Source organism: Sinocyclocheilus rhinocerous, unplaced genomic scaffold (assembly GCF_001515625.1).
Source record: "Sinocyclocheilus rhinocerous isolate Xijiao unplaced genomic scaffold, SAMN03320098_v1.1 scaffold980, whole genome shotgun sequence".
Taxonomy (NCBI): domain Eukaryota; kingdom Metazoa; phylum Chordata; class Actinopteri; order Cypriniformes; family Cyprinidae; genus Sinocyclocheilus; species Sinocyclocheilus rhinocerous.
In genome coordinates, this window is record NW_015635053.1 from 678,138 (window position 1) to 689,280 (window position 11,143).

At 38.0% G+C, this 11,143-nt stretch overlaps 1 protein-coding gene across 1 annotated transcript in view; it reads left to right on the forward strand.

Annotated features, from left to right (window-relative positions):
• lgr6 (leucine-rich repeat containing G protein-coupled receptor 6) overlaps window positions 1–10,507 on the forward strand; it is an 81,739-nt gene extending 71,232 nt beyond the window's left edge. The window contains exons 12-18 of the mRNA XM_016560748.1: window positions 1,132–1,197; window positions 1,433–1,504; window positions 2,181–2,252; window positions 3,613–3,738; window positions 4,530–4,684; window positions 6,553–6,633; window positions 7,543–10,507. Of these exons, the coding sequence (XP_016416234.1) occupies window positions 1,132–1,197; window positions 1,433–1,504; window positions 2,181–2,252; window positions 3,613–3,738; window positions 4,530–4,684; window positions 6,553–6,633; window positions 7,543–8,792 (1,822 nt within the window). The 3' untranslated portion in view covers window positions 8,793–10,507. The remainder of the gene's footprint in view (window positions 1–1,131; window positions 1,198–1,432; window positions 1,505–2,180; window positions 2,253–3,612; window positions 3,739–4,529; window positions 4,685–6,552; window positions 6,634–7,542) is intronic.
• Window positions 10,508–11,143: the final 636 nt, after the last annotated feature.

Genomic DNA, 11,143 nt, shown 5'->3' on the forward strand with positions numbered 1-11,143 from the left:
AGAAAAAAATTGCACCGCAATGAAGGGGTGAAACTTTCACGCACACTCACTTACACACACTCACAGACACACACACATACAGAATTATACACACTCAAATGAATTGGTATGGCTATAACCATATAGCCAAAATGAGTCAGAAGACCCAGAAGGATTAAGCTCTGATAAAGCGTTCCTGTTAATTTTTGTTAAATTTTTATAGAATTTTAATGTTTTGTATAACAAAATGCTTTCTGTATTCAGGTTTGACTGTAGCAATAATAATTCAAAAACTGACGCTTCAAATCAACATTTAAAACAACAAAAAAAATATAAACCTTGACAAAAAGTAGTCTTTGAGAATGCCTTAATATACATTTAAATCCACAACCTAATCAAAGTAAACAATTGTGTATAAAAACAACTAGGGAATTCAAAAGCCTCTAGTGGTTACACCATGAAATTACATGTTTTTATTTCTTTGCTCTCACCAGGAGGTGCTAATCTGCCTTAAAAATATATATTTTAAAGGCCTAGTCTCTATTTTAATCAGAGATACTGCATTAATTGAAAAATTATTTTTAAAAAATTAGAGAAAACATTTTTTGTACTATTGTCAATGGGAAAATTTGATAATAATTATTGCATAAATATTAATTATTACAATAAAATTCTCTCAAAATACAAAATAAAAAATATTATTGAACAAAAATATATTAGATTGATTTTACTGAAGAAAAAAAAAAGTTACATTTCAGGTACATTTCACTTTTGACCGCGAAGACCATGAGTGTGACTCCCAAATGAGGAGGGTTAAACAAAGTGATATTGCCAACTACTGGCCTAGGCCTGGCATGCATAACATAGCATTTTAGCTGTTTTGGCCGATCCGTGTAAACGGAGATGGTTTTTGACAACATTGTCATCTGTACGTGAAAAATTTCTAAAACCGTACCGTTTTGAATACATCATTGTCGTGTAAATGTACCCTTACATCAAAATTAATTATACACTTTGTGTATTTCCATATAAATTCATGCTTTTTAAGATAAAGATGTCTTACACAAAAGTTTTACGCATCCTTTACTGACAGCACTCTTCAGTTATGAGGAATCTTCCATTTACAGACAGTCTATATGTGTTTGATTTCAGGGAGCTGTCGCACAATGTCATCGAAGAGCTGCCGAGTTTCTACCACTGTGCCTCTATTCAGGAGATGTGAGTTCAGGCGTCTCTCTCTCTCTCTAGTGAAACGGGAATAAAGTAATATCACTAACATATCTGTGATAACTCTAAGAGCCCTAAATAACCCACATAGTACTTGATAAATGACAGTCATTACTGTAGCAATCCATCAGTGTCCATATTTGGGAAGCTTTCAAGTGTGTTCATGATGTCTGCCATAGTGTGTGTGTGATGCAGTAATACCAGTTCTTTTGTTTTGACTCGGCAGAGGCCTGCAGCACAATCTGATCAAACAGATTGAGATGAACACATTCCAACAGCTCAGCTCTCTGCGTTCACTGTGAGTACTGTACACATGCTCAGCTGGCCGTAAGCGCCTCTATTTGGCATTTTTCTAATGTAATACACATTTCAATACAAATTATATTAGCAGAACAATTTGAGTGAATTTCATTGTCAAAACCCCCTTTTCAAACTGCATGATTGACTTGAAAAATAAAGTTCACATAATCAATTACTGACTTTGATTACTGACCTAAAAATAATTAAATGTATCTTAAATATTTATGATTTTTTTTTTTACTTTCAGCATTAAACTTTCAAAACATAATTTTTTTATTTTTTTATTTTCAAAGTTATCCCTTCTGTATATAATTTTGTGGAATATTGATATTGTGGCAAGAGCATGCATGTTTTTAATTGAAGCATAGAAATAATAATAATAAAACAAAAGTATTGGCTCACCAATACTTCCCCCTAGAGGCCAAGACATTCTACACAAATTAACCATAAACATCTCCTACAACCAAAACCAAAAGGCAGAAAATCACATGCTACAACTTTAAATAATGATTATTGTTAAAAGAATTTGAGAGCAAGACTGTTTTCAGATATCAGATATTGAGAATAATAAAATATTAAAATTGGCTGTCAAGATCTGAGCAAAAACATTTCTGTTTTTCTGAGAAAATGAGAAATGACAGATGTACGGCTGAGTAAATGATTTCTCATTACAGGGATCTAAGCTGGAACAGGATCAACACCATCCACCCTGATGCCTTTTCCTCTCTTCAGTCACTTATTAAACTGTAAGTATAATTTATGCAAATCAGTGGCAATGCATATCATCGGATTTAGCACTGAAGATAAAGATTGCACACCTCAGAGTCTAGATGTCTGTGTCAAAGTCGTTAGTCGTACAAAAACTGTTATTAAACTGTGACTTGGCACAACCATCCCATTTACACAAACAAAGAGATTCCATGATGCACACTTTGGAGTCATCTGTGCAATGCTCTGTTTGGCTCAAAGTGAAAAGACTGTGGTTGTAATCAAGGTTAAAAGCTCTACACAGCGGTGAAGACGTGCATCGTCAGTCACAGGCGATTAAATGCAAGCAGCATTAGGTAAAGAATGTGATGAATGAATGAGGAAGACTGATATAGAGTGACAGAGTGTGGCTGATAAATGTGCGCAGCGTTGAATGATTAGAGAGTAGATACTGCAACAGTTATAAACCTCTAGTTTTCCTTGCGCAAATTCACTAGCAAACAACATGCATGGAAAAGTCAAATCACTGGTAGAGAAGTCAAAACCAGCAGTGTTTGTTTACAGTTCTGGGCTCAATACAAGTACAGCTCCATCGACAGCATCTATGATATGCTGTTGATTACCACAGAAAATAATTTTGACTCATCCCTCAGTTGTAAAAACAAGCAAACATAATTGTCTGCGGTAATAAACAGCATGCCACAGATGCTGTCGATAGAGCTTAACTTGTATTGAACCTGGAACATGCAGCGTTTTATTTAAACTGACACATTCTAGCTTTCATCGGGGTTAAAAGTTCAAGACCCGTGTGCCAAAACATGTCGGTTTAAATAAAACTTTCTCCAATCAAGACATGCTGTTGGATTTACACTCCGTTAAGTATTTGTAAAGTGTCCACAAAAGGTTGTTGGACCTAAAATGATTTGGAATTGAATTCCAAAATATTAGCAAAATATTAAATCAAGTTGCATTTATTTTATATTTCAAAAAGTGGAATGGAAATATATTGGATATATTGGCAGATGTCAGTGTAAAACATTTATATTTAATGTGATGAACTGCATATGTGGTTCCTCTGGTAAGACACCTGTGTAAACTTGAGGAGAACTGACTTCACACATTCACTAAAATCATTGACACACCAGCTGATTACAAGTAACTACAAAAATATGATGGTTCAATGTGATGTCTGATGGGGTAACTAATTTCACTTTTATAAATGCTAGAACCTCATGATTCTACTACCATGATTTCCAACCGAAGATCCCCGAAACACAATGTTGGCAAATGTTTAAACTATTTATGTGATGGTACATTATGGGACATTTTAAGTAGATACTTCAAGTGTAGCTCCATCTGCAAGTTTTTAACACATGCTGATCTTCTATCTCCATCCAGAGATCTCACTGGAAACCGATTGAGCAGTCTCCCGCTCACTGGGCTAACAAGTCTCACTCATCTTAAACTGAAAGGAAACATGGCACTCTCGCGTTCCTTCAGAGAGGAGGACTTACCCAACATAAGGTACATTTGTGGTAACCAATAACCCCAAAAAGTCAATCAACTCCGCCATCCCACACAACAGATTAAAACACTTTCATGTTAAACCATCAAAGAAAATTCACAAGTGTATGTGGTTATTAATTCCCACAACACAAATGCCTTGAATAGCTCAAAAACACATGAAGGTTTTGCTTTGTTTTTAGAGAAACGTTCAACTGTTTATAGAATTGACAGTTTCAAGATAATGTTGCTCAAGGAACATTCTGTTCATTGGTACGAATAAACGGTTTCTGTTTGTTAAGTTTCCTAGTATATCTGGCTCAAAGTAAGTCATCTGACAAGCGGAAAGATTATTTCAAGATACCTCAATAGAGAGGCTGTTATAAATACCTGGTCCCGATTCATCAACTGCTCAGGGCTTTGGAGACACTCCAAAACTTCAGTCTTAAGTACTTGCGTGATTTGATTAGCACCTCAAAAATGGGAGATTTCAAGTATTACCATTTCCCAAAAGCAACTGATTAAGCAAAAGCAAATGAAAGAGAATCACGGTTTCAACTGTGACCCAAATACATATAAAATAGTCCTTGCGGTTATACGTATTGCTAGTTTACTTCATGCGTCATTTGCAGATTGATGAATCGTTCTTTCTCTGATTTCTTCCTCTGAAATGGGATCTTTTATAGTTTTCATATTTCCTCAAACTGATGCAATATGCACTTATTTTTAATGTCCAAACTCCATTTGGCACAACTGAAGAAACAATTTATATAAACAAAATGTTATACATGGTGTCACTATTGTTGAAACAGGGTCATTGAGATGCCATATGCCTATCAGTGCTGTGTTTTTGGAGCCTGCAACAGCTACAAAGCAGCCAGCCAGTGGGAAGAACAGATGGGCAGTGAAGAGGAAGATCTCCAGAAGAAAGCTTTGTCCCTGTTCCCCATTCATACCGACAACAACTGTAAGTCCTACAACCTCACTAGGCCATCCTACAGATCTGGAAACATTATACAGTTCTGTAACTGTGAAAAAAGTTGCTGTTCCATTTTACATATTACAATTGCTTTTAACTTACCAAAGTAATAGCATGGTATTCTTTGGAGTACTGCTACCTGCCAAACGTTTGGTTATCTGCACATTATTTATTATTACTTTCTTCCACACTGTATTATATTGCCAGAAATTAAGGGTCCCCAACTAAGCAAGCCAAAGGCAACAGTGGCAAGGAACCAAAACTTCATCGGTAACAGAAATAGGGAGAAACCAGGCTCAGTTGGAGGCTAGTTCTTCTCTTGCCTCCCGAGTACCCCACACAGTACAGGCTCTGAGCACCCCCAACAGTACATATTTTGCATGTTTCGCTCATCTGGCACAACCATTTCAGGGTTGAAGTCTCTACTAACTAGCTGATGAGTTCAATCAGTTGTGTTTAATACAAAACGTGCAGAGTTCGGGCGGTACTCCAGGACCTGCTTTTGGGGAACCAAAAGCACTGGCTCGCACTGGCCCGACAGTGGAAAAGCGGTTAATGATCTAAACCAGGGGTGTCCAGTCCTACTCCTGGCAGGCCACTCTCCTTTAGAGTTTAGCTCCAAGCCCAAACACCTGAACCAGCTAATCATGGTCTTACTAGGCATACTAGAAACTTCCAGGCAGGTTTGGAGCTAAACTCTGCAGGACACCGGCCCTCCAGGACTGAGTTTGGACACCCCTGGTCTAAACACTGGACTGATGGAGTGCCTTGGAGTACCATGTAAATAAGGGCTTCTCAGCCCTGACCCTCGAGGACCACTTTCCTACAGAGTTTAGCTCCAACCTTGACCTTGCCTGTAATTTTCTTGTTATCCTAAAGATCTCAGGAGTGTTCGACTTGAACAGGCACTGCACAGAATGATCAGTGTTTGACAGTCAAAGCAAGAGCTATGATTTCAGTTTGATTAGGGTTGAAGCAAAACTCTGCAGGAAATTGGATCTTGAGGGCCAGAGTTTGAGAATCCCTGATTTAAATACTATTGCACTGAACAGAACAGGTAGACTTCTTGAGATGGTCTTTCCACCATGTGAACAGACATGCAAACAGCTAGAAGAAACCAGTAGGTTAGGTTTAAATTATCGGGGCAAGTTTCCAAACTGCAATACTGTATTGTAGCAAGTCACTCAAGTTTGTACAGTAAACCTTTTATCAGAGTCCCTGTAGCCAAAAATGAAAACACTGGCCCTACACAAACACGTTCCTCAAATGAAAGGAACATAAAAGCACCACTTGTAGCAGTTTTCCACAGAGTGTGTGTGTGTGTGTGTCTATTTTTATCTGCTCTGTTCTATCTGCCAGTCTCTTCATCTTTAATTAGCACAGTAGAAACATGTCAGGGCCTTACAGTAACCGCAGGTATTTGACAGATTAAATAAAATGTGTCTTTTCTCCATGCATTCCTTGATGCGATCTGATCAGATTTCAGACTTGAAAGGAGCTCTCCGTAATTACACTCCATGGGAAATTAGATAAACATTAACAATTCAAGGTCCAAAACATACCATTTGGGTTATCGGAAAATAACAAAACCAGAACGCGAATAAAGCCTGATGATTGATTGCAAGCTGAAGGAGAAATGGAAAGTTGCAACTGAGATGTGTACGGTGTTGAGTGTCGCTAAAGCCCTTAGATAAATTAATCCGTTCCAGCAGACTAGATGTCCATAACATGGTGATTTATCTTCTGCCAGACTGAGTGCATCATGCCATCTTGAAGAAGACTGAAGACTCTTTCATCATACTGCTGTACATGCACAAACCAAAGGTGCCTCATGCTTTTCATGTGTTCACTTGCAGATGACCTTGACTTAGAAGAATTCCAGTTAGCTATTGAAGAGTCCAAACTACAAACCAGCATACAGTGTACCCCCATCCCAGGTAAATTCATCCAGCAGAAGATCTGAACTCAAGCTTATACGTATGCCATCAAGACTATAAAGGCCTGTTCACATCAAGTACAAACAAACTAATCAACAAGCATGCTAAAGAAAGACATATTTGCAAATAGTTTTTTACACCAAAACTATGCATGCTTCTCCAAATCCACACCGACACTTAAGCCTAGCGTTATTTGATTACGCTCTGATAAAACTTCAAGTGTTGCAGTTTCCATAAAAAAATTAAAATAAAATTAACAAAGAAAGAAAACTGGTTTCAACTATGACCTAATACTTATACAACAGTTCTTCTGGTTAGATTTTTTGATGGGTCACTGTTCTTTTTGCATTTTAATAGGACTTACTAAAGTGAAATTTTATGTATTGAAAAACACACAAGAGAACAAAATATTTTATGGCAAGGAAAATGTGGCCTATACTCTTTCTCAGATTTAATATTCTTTGTCCTGGTTTCACAGACAGGTTTTAGGTTAAGCCAGGATTAGGCAATATTTCAATTAGGACATTTAAGTAGTTTTTATTAACATGCCTTAGAAAAAACAACACTGGTGTGCATCTTGAGACAAAACAAACATTCTTTTTTGAATTATATTAAAATATATATTCATAAATAAGCAATAAAACAAATGACAGACTCTTGCAGTACAAGTTTTCTGACGTGGTGCAAAGATGCTGATAAAGATGCGTTAGGTCTCAAGAAACCAGTACAACAATTTGATGTGTACTTCATTCGTAAAAATTCAAACTTTGTTAAAACTATTTAAAAAAAATTTATAATAACATTTTGTTGTGCGTATGATCCATACGGAAATTCAGTCTTGGTGTGAATAGGCTTCAAGGTGATGTGTTCTTTCTGCTTAAATTCTAATTTATCATTTCACCCCTTCAGGTCCATTTAAACCATGCGATAACCTGTTTGACAGTTGGGTGGTACGGCTTGGCATGTGGCTCATCTCTTTGGTCTCGCTGATGGGAAACAGCCTTCTCCTCATGACAGTCTTTGCATCCCCCAGCTATCTCTCCCCTGTTAAGTTCATCATCGGCACCATCAGTGGCGCCAACCTGCTTACGGGCCTGTGCACCGGCACCCTGGCACTGGTTGACACCCGGACATTTGGAGAGTTCGCCCTGCACGGCGCTCAATGGGAAAGGGGTGCAGGATGCCAAACAACAGGCTTTCTTTCAGTTCTAGCCTCTGAGGGCTCCATACTCTTCCTGACCTTGGCTGCAGTGCAGTGTAGCGTGTCCGTGTCGTGCGCTCGAGCCTACGGAAAGTCGCCCTCTCTGGGAAGCGTGCGAGCCGCCACAGTGGCGTGCTTGGCACTTTCGTTGGCAGTCGCCGCTTTGCCGCTAATTGGGGTCGGGGAGTACGGTGCAACCCCGCTCTGCATGCCATCACCACTGCCGGACGGCGAACCTTCCACGTTGGGTTACATGGTTGCTCTGATAATGATGAACTCCCTGTGTTTCCTGGTAATCACTGGAACTTACATCAAACTGTACTGGGACCTGATGAAGGGCGACTTCGACAGTATTTGGGATTGCGCCATGATCAAGCACGTAGCCTGGCTCATCTTCACCAACTGCCTGCTCTACTGCCCCGTGGCCTTCCTCACCTTCGCCTCCCTTCTGGGACTCTTTCCTGTGAGCGAGGAGGTTGTCAAATCTGTCGTCCTGGTGCTTCTGCCTCTTCCTGCATGCATCAATCCCTTGCTCTACCTTCTCTTCAATCCGCACTTCCGTGAAGATGCACGTTTGCTTTTGAGCAGAGCTCACCTCCATCATGACCGCAACCTGGATTCCTTCGTCTCTGTTGACACGGAGAAAAGCTCATACGACTCCACTCAAGCCTTGGTGTCCTTTGCCGCTGAAGCAGATGCAGTATTCGAGAGTTCATCAGCACCAAACCCAGAGACAGTCGCCAGGTTTTCTTGCCCACCCTCAGTGCCTCTCATCCCATGCCAGATGCAGATGAACCCCTCAACAGAGAGAGATAATGTCGCAGAGAACCTGGTCAGGTCAACACCAGGACTCATTGTCAAAGAGCAGGAGCACCTTAGGAGCAGTGGACTGGACACTCATAATGGAACCTCCTTCTCTGGAGTCTACCACTCCATGCATCTCTCAACTCATTCTTAAGTCTTCTCCTAAACTCTAAAGTTTTTAAAGACCCTTTGAGCATGAGAAGTCGTGAGCCCACATATGAACTGACCCCTAAAACCTTCAGAGCTAATGAACAATGAACTGTGTTTTGGGACTATATATATAACCACACTGTCCCAACTGCTACATGGCATTCTTAAAGGAAAAAAGGAGAAAAAAAAAATTTGCATTTTGTGGCATAATCTTGTGGGCAATTTAGTAATTTAAGCAACAATCTTAAAATGTTCAAAAACAAATCCGCATTTATTTTTAGTAACTTGTTTTTGTAATTAGGCTTAAAGGAGTGTTCTGGGTTTAATATCACCTCCATGCATGGAATATTGATGATTTTCACCGAAAGTAATTTCTTTTTTGATTCAACCCTCTTTTTAAACAAGCGGGGGGAAAAATCATGCATTATGTACATACAATGGGAGTCAATGAGGTGAAGTACTGCACCTGCATAAAAATTCAAATTCACAATGCGTCTACAATGGTAATGCATAACCAAAAATGAATCCACCTACAGCAGTGGTCGCACATCTCATGAGCACTACAATTCATTGTTTTAAACCTGGAACTAGGGTTGCAAAGGGGTGGAAAATTTCCTGTAAATTTCCGTAAACTTTCCAAAAATCCCTGGAATATTCCCCAAAATCCTGGCAAGTTTCAAAAATGTATGGAATATTTCCGAAATTTACTGGAAATTTTCCACCTTTTTGCAACCCTACCTGGAACATTCCTTTAATTAGGAAATATCACAGGGATGTTTGCTGATGTACAAGGAGTTATGCATCTAAATATTTCAATGTGAAAAAATGTCTCTACATAAAGCTCAATTCTTGTGTACGCAAACTTTTATGCATTCATTTCCAAGTGTGTATATATCAAAGTCTCGTTAATTATTTGCAAGTCATCACTTGCTTACTTGCCCCTAGATAATAATAATAATAATAAAAAATGTATGGGAAGGTAAATACCTATGTATATTGTCAAATAATATTTAGTGTCTTAAAAAACAACAACAACAACAAAAACATCATGCCAACAGGTGCTAAAACATACTACCATAAACATACTCTCTGCAAGTACATAAAAGGCTTGGTAAACGCTCTGCAAGCTGTTCATGCTGTATATATTTAGCAGGCATTGTGACAGTAAAAAACTTGACAGAAGCAAAAATGCACCATAGGAGACATTATGCTAATTCATACCATAATCCAGCTGACAGTAACTCTGAGAATGCAATACATATAAAAAATTAAAACGCACTAAAGCAAATTTAAAACATATTTTTGTAATAATATGTAATGCAACACATTTCAAAATTAAACACTGCATTAAATTCAAGCTTGCATAGCTAAAAGCATTTGCATTCATGTACTTGTATAGCCTATGTTTGAGCTTCACGATGTAAGATTTTTATTTTTTTTGTCAAGTCCACAGGATTAAGGTAGAGCAAAACATGAAATATACTGAACATGTTGACGCTATAAACTGAAGATTAAAAAGAACTATGAGCGATTTGATTAGGTTGTAATAAAGCTTGTTCGGGATCTTTTACAGATTGTAAAGTAGGCTAGCTATTGTATTGTAAAATATAACTACCTCTGATCTAGCATGTTATACCTTTTTATCCTTATTGATTTCTATTCGTTTTATATTAAATGTATATTAAAATGTAATTTTTATATTGAAATTTTAAGATCTTTGTACAACAGACACTATTCTGGATGTAAATATTTTCATATTTCTGTATACATGTGATAAAGAATGATTTAATAAAGTTATTAGTTTCATAAATGTATGTCTTGAAGACTACTGAACAATTCAGGGAGATATGAATGTAAAAATATTCAAAGGTACTTCTACATTTTCATCAACAATAAACATGAAATCCTGTTGCAAAATAAAATGAGATCAATATAATTTAGATGTTGTAAGATTTTCTTGGGTTGCTCTGAAGTGCTTCCAGTGCCTCTCTTGTTTTCATATTTGTATTCTTAAGAAAAATCTTTTCATCTGTGTCCACAACACTCATAAAACACAAGAGAGAAGTGAACAGTGTGTGACGACAGTGTATGAATTGCTGGACTTTACTAGACAGCCATTGCTAAACAGGCAGTCATGAAAAGAACACATCTTACCTTGTTCTTCTTGATTCTATGTGCAGCCGTTCCATTTCTTGGCCTTCTCTCCACTCTATATATTGGTTTGTTGTGTTTAAAATCTGAGGACTGGAAAGTATGTCAGACAATTCATTCATTTTTAAGAGGAATTTAAAGCAATAACAGAACACCTAAAGGGATAGTTCACCCAAAAAAGGAAGGGGATAGGTGTGTACGGCC